This window comes from Electrona antarctica (assembly GCF_951216825.1).
Source record: "Electrona antarctica genome assembly, chromosome: 15".
Classification (NCBI taxonomy): domain Eukaryota; kingdom Metazoa; phylum Chordata; class Actinopteri; order Myctophiformes; family Myctophidae; genus Electrona; species Electrona antarctica.
The window spans coordinates 37,126,726-37,141,435 of NC_136796.1; the positions used below are offsets into that span (position 1 = coordinate 37,126,726).

At 43.7% G+C, this 14,710-nt stretch overlaps 1 protein-coding gene across 1 annotated transcript in view; it reads right to left on the minus strand.

The window, feature by feature from the left end:
* The window catches only part of dync1i1a (dynein cytoplasmic 1 intermediate chain 1a), a gene marked incomplete at its 5' end in the record, with an annotated part of 140,692 nt that overhangs the window by 82,510 nt on the left and 43,472 nt on the right, over positions 1-14,710 (minus strand). The window contains 4 exons of the mRNA XM_079522096.1: positions 8,487-8,631; positions 9,179-9,312; positions 10,162-10,275; positions 13,436-13,582. Coding sequence (XP_079378222.1) covers positions 8,487-8,631; positions 9,179-9,312; positions 10,162-10,275; positions 13,436-13,582 — 540 coding nt within the window. The remainder of the gene's footprint in view (positions 1-8,486; positions 8,632-9,178; positions 9,313-10,161; positions 10,276-13,435; positions 13,583-14,710) is intronic.

Here is a 14,710-nt window from a genome sequence, read left to right on the forward strand (position 1 = left end):
TGCGCGAATGCTCGTGCATCATGCGTGTGTACGTGCATCATGCGTGTGTACGGTACACATACAGAAACCGGTGGTCATGCACGCACGCACGCACGCACGCACGCACGCACGCACGCACACACACATACACAGAAGTGCACAGTCAGACTCTAACTACAGTTAATTTAACTAACTAATAAATGAGTGAGATCTCTGTCAGTGGTGTAAAGTAACTAAATACATTTACCTAAGTACTGTACTTAAGTACAATTTGGAGGTATTTGTACTTTACTTGAGTATTTCCACTTTCCAATACTTTTACTTCTACTCCTCTATTCTATTTTATTTATATATTCATTTCGGCCATTTGAAAATAGCATCGTGACGCATTGTGAGCTTGTAGATCTGCTATTTTCAAAAGATTTTTGTATGCATTTGAAAACTTGAAAAGAGACATTCTGCATACTGTGCATAGTACAGAGTACTCTCTACTTTTGGTACTTTAAGTCAATTTTGATACCAATACTTTTGTACTTTTACTCAAGTACATTTTGAATTCCGGACTTTTACTTGTAAAGGAGTATTTCTGAATTGCAGTATTGGTACTTTTACTTAAGTAAAACAAATTGAGTACTTTTTCCACCACTGGCAATGGCCATAGAAATCTACATATGGTCATGAAAGGGACAGACCATGTCTAGTTTGGTTAAATGTGTACACTCTCTCCCAAGACTTACATGAACGTGGAACCTGTTCTCCAGCCATTGAGGGGAAGGTAAAGACCTCTCCATCCATCTAATTTCATCATCCAGTCTGCTGAGCCGTCCCTCCCATGCTCTCTCTCTCTCTCTCTCTCTCTCTCGTTCTCTCTCTCTCTCTCTCTCTCGCTCTCGTTCTCTCTCTCTCTCTCTCTCTCTCTCTCTCTCTCTCTCTCTCCACTTCTTTTCTAATCAATTCAATTCAATTTCAAAGGAGCTTTATTGGCATGAGAAAACGTACGTTTACATTGCCAAAGCAAAAGTGGAACAAAGCAATCAAGATAAAACAATGCATGTACAAATAAATATTGAATACAAATAGGAATAAAATAAAGGTGGAAACAGAGCTGTGTTACATTAACACTTTGAGTAAGACTACTGTACTGTATCTTGTAAAACTATAAAACGATTGTGCATTTTCTGTCAGAGATAGTTATACATCCATATAGGAGACGTTAGCTTTATACTGTTGAAAGTATTTTTGCATGCATTATAACCAATGTGTTTATTAAATGGAATAATGTAAGCATCAATAATATGTTATAGCATATTATGCAAAGTTTTGTCACTTTACTTAAAGGTCACAAAGTCATGCTATAGGGTATTATAAAATGATACAACTGCTAATAACCATTAAAGAATGTTGCCACTTTACTTAAAGGTCTCAAAGTCCTGCTATAGCATATTATTGATGCTTATAAGACATTATTCCATTTAATACACATTGGTTATAATGCATTATGACACAGACATTACAGCACTTCTCTATGTGCCTTTATAACCACCTAAGTTATAATAGTTATAATGTGCTGTTCCACTGAGCATAATAATGCATTATGACCAGCACTTATAATATGTTATAAATGTGGTTATAAGTTGTTATACATGATTACAAACATTTATAACGAGTGTTATAATGCCTTATAAGCACATTATAATGCATTATAAATGCGCTATAATGCATTATAAAGACGACCTTAATATAAAGTGTTACCAAGTTAGTTTCTCTGTTCATGTGAACAGTATTTCTATATGTAACCTCTGCTCGATGTTCTGACCTCTACCATTCTTACAGTCCACAGTAAAATGCTGAACTGGCTGTGAGTGTTTCTGAAAACCATCTTTTTCACAGATCTATTGTCATAGGCCCAGGCTACATTTGAAAAAGATAGTTATTGTTTCGGGTTCCCTTGTTCTACCTGCTGTGGCCGCACTTAACAGCCTTAAAAGTGAACACGTCATCAGTCGAAATCGTGTAAAACAGCGTCTCTTCGCGTCTTTTCCCAACGTGTTTCAAATGTGTCCAACCACTATTTTACAACAGTATCTTCAATAATCTACCCGGTCTCTAAACTGGAGTGATTTTGGTAAATAATCTACAGCAAACAAGTCTTAAAAAGTAAACTCGAAAATTAAATGTAATCCTTGTTGGCGCCACACAAGGCGACTCCTAATCTCTATCTTCCATGTCCTGTGAAGCCAGAGAGCTTCCAGCAGGTTACGACTGGATCACTTATATTGCTTCATTTATACCCCGTCGTATGATGTGGCGCATTGTGAGCTTGTAGATCTGCTATTTGTACAATTGTATAATGCATTTTTTAAGTATAAATCAGGCTTATCAGTGACACAAATGAAGGTTCGAGGTTGTACTTTATTGTTACATCTTGTGTACAGGTGCAAGAGGGTAGAACTTATTTTAGTTTGGCTTCCTACAGACAATGCGGCAGCAAATATATATTATTCAACAGGTCGTTTCGAGGAAGCAATCTGATTGGTTGAAACAACCTTCTAGCCGTGCTTCAAACCAGCATCATGGAACGGCTAATCAAAATAAAGAATTCAGCTGTTCTGTTCTCCCAGAGCGCAGCATACTCGGTGGATAGGCTAGCTAGTTTCTTGGGACAATTGTGGTCGTAGTGGCTACATCTGTCATTAAAAAAAAGGTTGTATAATTGCAATATTACACACGAGGGGGTGGTTTAACGTCATTAATGCACTTATGCGATGCTTTCGGAACTCGCCCGCGAGCTCCATATCTTTTCAAATGGGGGTCTGCGGGCTAATTGGTGTCAATTTGGGGGTCCTTGACGTGTTTGGGAACAACTGCAGTAGAACACGACAGTGCCATAACGTCACAGCAGGAACAGGAACGCCATCGGGGGGAAATAGGAGATCATCAGAGCGCTATAGAAGCTCTCTCTGTCCATCAAATCAGTACAGAGAGAGAGTAACACTCGTCATAACATGATCATCAGCTCTCTCATCACCACCAATCAACCCCACTGTGAATCCACAGAGGTCTTTAATGGAGTACGTTTCTTTGAGAGAGAGAGAGAGAGAGAGAGAGAGAGAGAGAGAGAGAGAGAGAGAGAGAGGGAAAAGTCAAGGGCCCGCAGCTCCATCCAATCACTCTGTACTAGACAACATTTTTGGGGTCAAGAGAGCGAGACGGTTCAAGTTATGCACAATCATAACCCCCCCCCCCCCATCCCCCCCTCCCACCCCCACCCCCATTCCAGCCTCAGACTCTGGCCTGACCCAAAAATGTTTTCACAAACCACAATATTTGCACTGCTGGGTGTATAAAAACATAAGAGAGAGCGTTCGCACCCTGGCCTTTTTTGAACTGCATGTGCGGGGGAAAGAAATAGAAGGTGTGTGTGCGTGTGTGTGTGTGTGTGTGTGTGTGTGTGTGTGTGTGTGTGTGTGTGTGTGTGTGTGTGTGTGTGTATGCGCGTGTGCGTGTGAGGTGGGGGGGCGGCTCTAGTGATTGGTGGGTTGCAGGTCAACCTCAAGGGATTTTTAGGTAAGCAAAGAGGTGAGGTGTACGTGGTACACACACACACACACACACACACACACACACACACTCACACACACACACACACACACACACACACACACACACACATATATATATACGCACGTGCACGGGATGTGCAGGCAGACAGGCACACATTCCTGTGGCACTGCTCAAAGGAAAGGGAATTCCCAAATCCCCCAAAAAATAACAGACCCTATACTGATGAAATGTTTTAGTATCTGTCACGAGACACTGCGCACCATGACTTATGGGCCGGGGTCGCATGCAAATTATATATGACTTCAAATTCATCATGGTTCCTTTACAGGCCGCCTACAAACCGTAACCGTATCTCCAAGAATGTCCAAGCAATTATGCGACATGCATTATGCATTTCCCCAACGCCGAATATTTTCCTCTTTGATTCGGCCTGTGTTTGCAGTTTGACGCCTTGCTTGAGCTAGATCGCTCCATCCTACAAGGTTAGCATCACTTTGAATTACTGCGTATGTCCCTGATCTCTCTCTCTCTCTCTCTCTCTCTCTCTCTCTCTCTCTCTCTTTCGTCTTCCTTCTCCCCTCCCTCCTACACCCTAGTCTCTCCTTTGCATGGCGTTGCCAGACGGTTGCCTCTTGCAATTTTCAAATGCTTCAGTCATACAGTTTGGAGCAACGGAAGCTCTATCATGACTAAGCTCTATCATGAGTATAGCTCTATCATGACTAAGCTCTATCATGAGTATAGCTCTATCATGACTAAGCTCTATCATGACTAAGCTCTATCATGAGTATAGCTCTATCATGACTAAGCTCTATCATGAGTATAGCTCTATCATGACTAAGCTCTATCATGACTAAGCTCTATCATGAGTATAGCTCTATCATGAGTATAGCTCTATCATGACTAAGTTCTATCATGACTAAGCTCTATCATGACTAAGCTCTATCATGAGTAAGTTCTATCATGAGTAAGCTCTATCATGGGGCGGCATGTGGCTCAGGAGGTAAAGCAGGCCGTCCAATGATCCATCGGTCGGCGGTTCGAAACCCGGCTCCTCCTGTCTACATGTTGAAGTGGGGAGCAGTACGTTGTTCAGACTAGTCATTGGTCCGACAACTGACAACCCACCTCATCTCCTAACCTAACCATAACCGCAAGCACGGGAGCAGACGCTCCGACATGCGGACGCATGTCGGACTAATGCCCTGAATTACATGCGGTCCCCGTTGAAGTGTCCTTAGGCAAGACACTGAACCCTACATTGCCTCCAATGAGCCAACACCATTGGTGTGTGAATGAGGGAAGTGAGGACGCTGGCGTCGACTGTTCGCCGCTTCACCTCCAATGTATGAATAAATTAACCGTTGTAAAGCGCTTTGAGTAAGCACGTATAGTGCATAGAAAAGCGAAAGTGCAAATAAAAATGTAATCCGTTATTTTAATAAGCGTGACAAAGCAGAAGTGGAGACTCCTCCCCACTTCTGTTTTGTCTTTACAGTCACGCAAATATATCCTAATATAAATATAAATCATCTAAGCATATATAGCTTGTTGCTTAGCAGAAAATGAAAAAAGAAATAAAATGTAAAGATATTTAAAATCATGGCAGCTTCCTTACTCGGATTTCGGGAGGTGTAGTTCCAGACTCTACTATATAACATTGAGGAGGTGTAGTTCCAGAGTAGACTCTATATAGCATTCAGCAGGTGTAGTTCCAGACTCTATATAGCATTCAGGAGGTGTAGTTCCAGACTCTATATAGCATTCAGGAGGTGTAGTTCCAGACTCTATATAACATTCAGGAGGTGTAGTTCCAGACTCTATATAGCATTCAGGAGGTGTAGTTCCAGACTCTATATAGCATTCAGGAGGTGTAGTTCCAGACTCTATATAGCATTCAGGAGGTGTAGTTCCAGACTCTATATAGCATTCAGGAGGTGTAGTTCCAGACTCTATATAGCATTCAGGAGGTGTAGTTCCAGACTCTATATAGCATTCAGGAGGTGTAGTTCCAGACTGTATATAGCATTCAGGAGATTGTGGACTAGTTGTCTGGCTACACGCGAGACTACTCCCTCCCTATAACTCTCTTCCGTCTTTCCTTTCCAGACCCTCTTGCAGTGAATCCTGGCCAACAGAACATCTGACTGGACACAGAGTCGTAAACACGCGACCACTGTGGAGCCATCTCCTCCCTCACACTGTCCAACTCTGCGGTCGGCTTTTACCACTTGAGCCGTATTTCATACTCCGTCGCGTTGTGACAGGCTGGGATCTCGTGGATCTGCTATTTTCCCTTTAAAAACATATATATATATATATCATTTCTCTTTCTTTTTCTGCCTGTAATGACCTGCCGAAAACAAGGACGGCACGTTTAATGTGGTTAAGGGCTGTCAGTCCTCCTTGTGCGGAGTCTCATATTCAGCTAAACGGCATTCTGAATCACGTTCCAACCGATACCACTGACAGATTGGAAATGTCACCAAACGCTTTGTGTGATCATGCACAGAGAGAGGGCCAAATGGGCACGCTCGGCTGACTGTGTGGGCCTGGAAAGGCAGAAGAAAGAAAGAACGAAAATGCCAAAAAGATAAGATTTGATGAACGGGAACTTTGATGATTCTAAATATATAATAAGTGATGTATATGTCACAAGGCAAAGGTGCGTATGAAAACAGACACATATCGATTGACGATCACACAACAGAGCGATCGTAAATCTGTAAAAGTAAATAAAAGTCAAATATAGCTTGACGAATGAAACTTTACAACAGTACAGCTGACATACTGTACCCCACACTACAAACTGAAGCCTTAACCACACCAGCTGAGAGTGCCACATACAGCCTCATACTGAGAATTAATGTGGCCTCCGCATGACAAGGCATATTGGAGCTTGTGTGAGACAATAAAATAAAAATAAGTATAGTTTAGGTTGTTTCGTGCAAACATAGATTTTCCCTTCCGTGACAGCCAAGTACTGGAATAATATGTGCACATGACGTGTGACATTTTGCAGGCACGAGGAGCATAAACAACCATGCTGCTCGCTGATAGAAACATCTGCAGAGCTTTGCATACAGTGTGTCACTGAAACCACACAACAACAGGCCTTTAAAGGCCACATGCTCCATTCTCTCAACAGCAGTGGTGGAAAATGTACTGAAATGTTTTAATTAAGTCAAAGTATCAATGCTGCCAATAAACTACTCCGTTACAAGTCAAAGTCTGGAATTCAAAATGCACGTGAGTAAAATGTACAAAAGTATACTATTGGCATCAAAGTGTACTTAAAGTACCAGAAGTAAAACTTGAATGTCTCATTGCATTGTCTCATTTCTAAAACGGTTAGTCCCAATACTTGATTCTGATGGTTGGTTACCGTCACGTGACCGGTATAAATTCCACCGATAATCCACACCTTCAATCACTTTGTATCATCCTGCAGCCTTGTAGACCAGGGGAGCACTTGAATGCCTTACACACGTTGGCCGTGCGGGCGTGTAAGCACCGCCCGCACTCATATGACTGTGAATGTGTGGCTCCAGGCAGCCCCGTAAAGACATCAAGCGCTATTATCCTGTCACATAGTCTACTTGCCGAGCAAAACAAGGAAGTGTGTGGCTCGCTCTGGTGGCGCAAAGCGTAGCTACTGTACTTTTGTGAATTTAATAGTTTTATGAGGTTAATATTGCTATATGTTTGTAACCGTTTTAGAAAAGCAATAAGCCACTCGAGGCCCCAGCTTACCGGGTATTTTACAATGGCTGGGAGGGTAGAAGACCCTCGGCTGCGCCTCGGGTCTGCCTACGCCTCCCAGCCATTGTGAAATACCCGGTAACCTGAGACCTCTCGTGGCTTATTGCTTTAATATATAAACATCTTTGGAAAATAGCCAATCTACAAGCTCACAATGCGTCGCGTTGCGACGCATTGTGAGCTTGTACATCTGCTATTTTCAAATGGTACTTAATTAAGCGATATGACATGAGAGGGTGTTCTTTATCGCCATTAATGCACGCCTGCGGTGCCGTAGGAACTCGCCCTACCCGAAAGGTATCACAGAAGTGCATTAATGACGATAAAGAACACACTTGAGTGTAATATTGCAATTATACAACAGTTACCCTTCAAACTATCCACCACTGCTCAACAGATAGAGTGACTGTGATTGTGTTTCAGTGGCACTTGAAACATTCTCCCAAATAGAACCTGTAACATTAAGCTCAGACCAAACGCTTAAATGGCAAGAAAGGACAGGACAGTTAACACACAACAACAAGCACTCAAAATAAAGTGTGTTTTTGACTCGAGGAGGAGCAAAAATGAAAAGCAGAGTTAAGCTGTTAAGTCATTTAACAGACAGGCACTTGTCTGGCAGCTTAATTGGTGTCCTTGACCGCTCATGCAATTCTGTGACATGCAGGTCCACTCTTATCTCCCTCTACACCAAATATCTTTGCCAAAAAGGGCCTATTTAGTATTTACCCAATCTATGCCATACCTGGAATATTGCTTAAACTCTCCTTCGCCAACCCGGGAAATCTCTGGTTTCTTTAATGTCTTTTAATGCAGAATTAATAGTATTCTATTTACCGTCCGTTACCCCCATAGGACTCCATGGTGTAGATCTGCTATTTTTGAAAAATCCTGAAAATGCAGTGCAAATCTTTGAATATATATTCTTTCAGAGCGAACGTTTTTAACTCAAATCTTTGCTTCTGCGGGGGGGGGGGGGGGGGGGGGGGGCCCTGAAACAACATATTGACATGAAATAGTTTGATGGCAGACGGCTTCCCAGATGGCACACACACACACGCGCATACACACACACACACACACACACACACACACACACACACACACACACACACACACACACACACACACACACACACACACACACACACACACACACACACACAGTATATTCTGTATACCTTGGTGCTCCAGAGTTTGACTGTCCAGTCAAAGGACGAGGTGATGAAGAGATGGGAGAAGTCGACGGTGCCCACGGCGTTGTGGCAGCTGATGCCCGTCACTGGGCCCTGGTGACCCTCGAACATCTCACAGATACCCGCCTTACTGAGGAGGGACAACCACCAAGATACATTAGTGTTCTCCTTCAGAACAGAGAATATATGCTTTACAAAATACAGAAATTGAATGATTAATGCTGTGTGCACTGTATGTTTTTCTAATGCTTTGTTTCCAAATGTAAGGTACTGTTTGCTTGTTCTCTTATATGTTTTTATGTGGGGACTGCATCTATGTAATGTCCATTAATATGCATTGTCCCGTCTAAATATACGAATACATGTTATTAAAATGTGTATAATGGATATTGTTCCTGTCGGGATGAAACCATCTAACTTTTTTTGCATAAATCAGAGCTATTGAACACCCTTTACATCTGTGTATTGTTTCAAAAATATTGAACCAATGAAAAGTAGTGAAAAGCACTTCGAACAAAACCTTTTAACTCCATTGGACTGTGTCTGTGTGTGTGTGTGTGTGTGTGTGTGTGTGTGTGTGTGTGTGTGTGTGTGTGTGCGTGCGTGCGTGCGTGCGTGCGTGCGTGCGTGCGTGCGTGCGTGCGTGCGTGCGTGCGTGCGTGCGTGCGTGCGCCTACCTGCCATGTCTGGAGGCTGTGTACACGGTACCCTCCTCGCTCCCCACTACATAATTGTTCACGTCTCCAGTGGGGAAGGCCATGCCTGTCACTGCTACCGGTTTGGATTTGTTGTACACCAATTCCATGCTCTCCTACACGCACGCACGCACGCACGCACACACACACACACACACACACACACACACACACACACACACACACACACACACACACACACACACACATACATACACATACACAAAAACATATACACAGGCATGAATGCATGCATGTGCAGACAAACAGAAATATTGAAACAACGAGCTGCACACAAAGGCTTCACAGATTAATTCAATTGGCACTAATGAGGGCCATGGCCTAAGAGTGTGCACTTGTTCCCAGTTTCGAATTCCCCGGAGCGACAAGAACAAATCTAGGTTGGGAAGTGTCGGTCCGTTCGGTGGCCGACGCTGCAACTGGCGACACAAGCGCTGCCGGTTAAAAATCACAAATAGCGTGTCGGACAGATGCCTCCGAGAAACACTGCCGCGGGTGTTGTCGGCAATTGGCGGCAAGTCCATCAAGTCCATCAAGTCCCTCATGGCCATTCAGCCACAGGGTGGCGCAGAGCCATGAATGAGCAGTCGAATGAATGCATTGCAAACGTACATTTCCCCGCACTAAGTAATTTTAGTTAATTTAGAAGCGAACCCGTTTCCCACAAGCCTACTATAGCCTACTACAGGTAGAGTTTGAAAGAGCGACGAGTGGTGGCCTTAATACCTGTACACCAAGTGTAAAATGACTTATACTGGATCTCTTGTCCACTAGTCCCTTCCTAACATTTTAATGTAGTTTTTATTTGTTGACGAAATTGTCAATATACAGTATTTAGTGTTAGTTTTAGTTGTCATAGCTTAGCTTCCATTTAGTTTTCGTCAGTGAAAAACATTTTTTGTCATAGTAGCCTATTAGTCGAGGAAATCAACAGTGTTGTGTACCTGTGGCTGGGAGAGCATGTCCAGACTCCAGGAGCACATCCGGCCATCTGTGGACACCGTGATCAGATTGTTGGCGTTCTGGGTTCCTACGACATTCACACAGTACACCGGGTGCTACACGCACGCACACACGCACGCACACACCAACACACGCACCCCATGGTTACATCCATCCTTGTATACCATTTGACTTGTGTCATAATGTTATCTGACAACATGACAAAAGAAATTCAACCAACAGTTACGCCAAGCTTAAATAGTGTAATTTTCTTGAGCCCAACTGACGCCAGATTTATTTTCGTCATCATAATTATTACGGTAAGAAAACGGGTTGTCCGGAACTGTCCTTTAAGTCAGTGGTTCCCAAACGTTTTCATGTCAAGGACCCCCAAATTGACACTAATTAGCCCACGGACCCCCATTTGAAAATATATGCCAGGGGTCCCCATAAGAGAAGATTCTTACGGATCTAGCAGAGATTCTCAACCCGTTTAATTTCAAGGACCCCCAGTTTGACATACATTAGTCTACGGACCCCCATTTAATGGCATTTCTATCTCTAGGACCACCAATTTATATTGTAAAATCAATGTTAATTTAACTCTGAGAGTGTAGAAATGTGTACACTCTCAGAGTTACAGACCCATAAGGGTCAATTTTGGGTCCAAACTATCATTTAGCTGGGAACTCCCTCAAGGACCCCTGGGGGTCCCCGGACCCCACTTTGGGAACCAGTGCTTTAAGTAAATGTACTTAGTTACTTTCCACCCCTGTCACTTGAGAGATGCCGGCGTGGCCTGCCGCTGCATGCTGGACCCTTCAAACGGGCCTACTACTATACGGGACATGGGGCCGCTGCATGCTGGACCCTTCAAACGGGCCTACTACTATACGGGACATGGGGCTGCTGTGCAAATCCACAGGAGTGTGTGTGAACCCATTATGTCATTACTGGGCTGTAATTGATGTGTGTGTTAACCGGGGGGACCGGGACCCCCACAAAGGCTCCATTCAGCTCGCTACGGCTGCGAGCGAGCAGGCTGGCCGAACCGTCTTGATTGGCTGACTGACTGCAGCATGCATCACGGGCCAGAGAGGAGAGACTAGAGAAAACCTCTCATTACTGGAGGCCACTTTAAACCTACAGCATGGATGGCATGCAGTGTGTGTGTGTGTGTGTGTGTGTGTGTGTGTGTGTGTGTGTGTGTGTGTGTGTGTGTGTGTGTAAAAGAGGGAGTGTGTGACCGGAATGTGTGTGTACATATACGTACAGTATACAGTATGTGGACAGAGTGCATACGTGTTCACTCGAAGAGCTAGGTTGATACCTCCCACCACCACTACACACACGCACGCACACACGCACGCACGCACGCACGCACGCACGCACGCACACTCCTCAAGTTCTAAAGATTTTTCGCTTTATTGGCTAGTAATTTGTTGAGGGTCAGCGAGTTCACTGGAGCAATTGAACTCACAGTTGAGTCGCCCCCTGAAGTTATGTCTAGAATTTGACTTGCTCCGGTCAAGTTGTGCGTGCATGTGCATGTGTAATGTGTAGTGTAGTTTCTGCATGTGCGTGCGAGTGCGCGTGTGTGTTGTATATGAGAACCATCAGGCTTTTGGTCTTCCAGTTTCATGGATATGTATGTATATATATATATATGGTACATGACCCTGTTTGCATGCAGGCTCCCATGCAATTATCACATCAATGCTAAATTGCTATCTTACAGTGAATGTTAAACATATGCCTTATATAAGGGGCAACAAACAAATACACAAATGACATTTAAATGACATGTATTGTATGGGTGCTGTATGTGCATGAACTTGGACTTAACCATGCTATAGGACAAAAGGGAACAGAGTGTATGAAAAAGTGACAATTATGTACTTTTCTCGTCGTTCCCTTTCAGTTTATTCAATATTTCTGTTAAGTTTCTGTCTCGTTGTGTTTCTTTGTTCTCATTTAGGCTTAATTGATTCCTGCAACAAAGGGAGAAGCACCACCGAATCACTAATCAAATCACAAAACAGGACGATCTGTCCCGAGTAAATCTATTCACAGCATGCACTACTTCAGTGGTTTTCAACCCTTTATTTATTCGGGATTTGAACCACGGACCAACAAATTAACTGCTCCTGGCGGAACGTTCCGTCAGAAGGAATCCAACTAGCAACTGCTTCTGGCGTAATGTTCCATCTGATAAGCTTTATTATTGATATCAAACCGGATCGCTGATTTATTTTTTTTAATTATTTTTTTGGCTTGGCCTTTCCTTCTTTAGCGATCCTAGAACGGATTGCGCAACCGCGCTGCTGTCCACCTCCCATTATACAGGCTGACTAAAAAGCTGAATAACTCGAAATCTACGGAGCTCTCCATGGTTTGGATAAAATGCGCGATATTCGGAGGTCTTTGCTGATTATCCGGTGGTCTAGATGGAAACATTGGCGCTTTCTAGAGCAAGGATGGCTTCATTTTAGCTCGCTAGCATTGACGCTATTTATTTAGCATTAAAGATGGACGCCCAAACAGGATGTCAGTCCAGCGTGGGCTACATTGAAAACGGCTCGGCAGGCTGCGGTTGGCTCTGCGTCCAGCAGGAGGCAGCATATGGGTTAATGACATTTAGCCTTTCAGACTCTATTTTGTTGTTCACATTTCCATACTGTATTGATGTTGGTACCATTAGGAGATACACCCCCATAAACAGGCAAACGTTGATCAAAATAACAATTCTTCTACATTCTCTAATTGTGTACACTTATTGTAAATTAAGTACTACAGATGTTTAACAATAATTTAACTCTTGAGAGCGTAAAATGAAACCAAATGGACCAAATGGACCCGTAAGATATATAAGGGTCCATTTGGTTAACAACTCTCCATCATTTAGCTGGGGGACCACCTGGAACCTGGGACCACTGGTGGCGGACTGACCTCATGCTTCCTTCTATGCATGAGGAGTCCAAGCTGCTTCTTTTCACCTGACAGGGGGGAGTTTTCCCGGCCGGATGTAGCACGTGGAAGGAACGTGGAAGGAATCTGTTTAATAAAAAGCTGGAGAGACTCCAGTTACTGAACAAACACTCTATAGCAACTTACACTATAGGCCTATCTTTAAATAAACTCTTTAAGCGCTTGCGTCGACACTTTTGTTTTATAGGGTGTTCTATTGTTAGTTGCTTAGTGAGGTGTTGCAGAGCTGCAGGGAGGTGTTGCAGAGCTGCAGGGTATAGTTGTTGTTATTATAACTTTCAGTCTTACGGTGTGCGCGGCCGCAGACAGCGGGGTCCTCTGCACGGGGGTCCGGCGGTGGCTGCGGTTGTCCCACAGGACGATCTGTCCCGAGTACGTCCCCCCCACCACCAGGTTGGGATGGAAGCGGGCGAAGCCCACCGACACCACAGGAGACTGAGGAACAGAGAGAGAGAAAGAGAGAGAGAGACACAGAGAGAGAGAGAGAGAGAGAGAGAGAGACAGAATGGAGAGGGAGGGACAGAGAAACAGAAGTCACCCCATGGGCTCCTCTTAACACTCGTACCCTCCGTCTATGGGACGTCATCTGCCAGCTCATATATTCTGCCAGCCAACATATTCGTAAGCAGTTTGTATTCTCATTCTATAATAATATTTGTTCATTCTATTTGCGAGTTATCTGACTGAACTGAGTTAAATTAATACATAATACGGATTGAGGTAAAGACTGAGAACTGAAAGGTATAGGCTGTGTCTCATTGAGAAGACGTACTGCAGTACAGGGGCTTTCAACCTTTTTCATATCAAGGCCCATTATTTATTCGGAGTTTGAGCCACGGACCACCATTTGATGACATTTAGCCTCTCAGACTCTATATTTTGTTGTTCTTGGATAAGATTTTGTCCACATTTCCATACTGTATTGATGTTGGTACCATTAGGAGAGATAACAGGCAAACGTAGGGCAAAATAACAATTCTTCTACATTCTCAAATTGTGTATAGAATTTTTGTAAATTAAGTAATGCAGATGTTTAACAATAATGTAACTCTCGAGAGCGTAAAATGAAACCAAATGGACACGTGAGGGTCCATTTGGTTTAATTTTACGCTCTCAAGAGTTAAAGATCTATAAGGGTCCATTTGGTTACCAACTCTTCAGTCTCCATCATTTAGCTGGGGACCACCTGGAACCTCCTCAAAGACCACTGGTGGTCCCCGGACCACTGGTTGAAAACCACTGACGTAGTGGAACGGCAGGCATGGAGCGGGAGGAAGACCACATTCACCCAAATAAAAAGCAACAGAGAGAATATACACCAGACTGGTGGAAAGCCCTCATCTGTGCCTCATATTTTTGCATGAGTGTGTCTGATGCAGATTGCGAAACAGATATACGAGGAGTGAATTGTCAATGCTAGACGGAGCATGAGGGAGAGAGAGAGGGAGAGAGAGAGAGAGAGAGAGAGAGAGAGAGAGAGAGAGAGAGAGGGAGAGGGAGAGGGAGAGAGAGAGAGAGAGAGAGAGAGAGAGAGAGAGAGAGAGAGAGAGAGAGAGAGAGAGT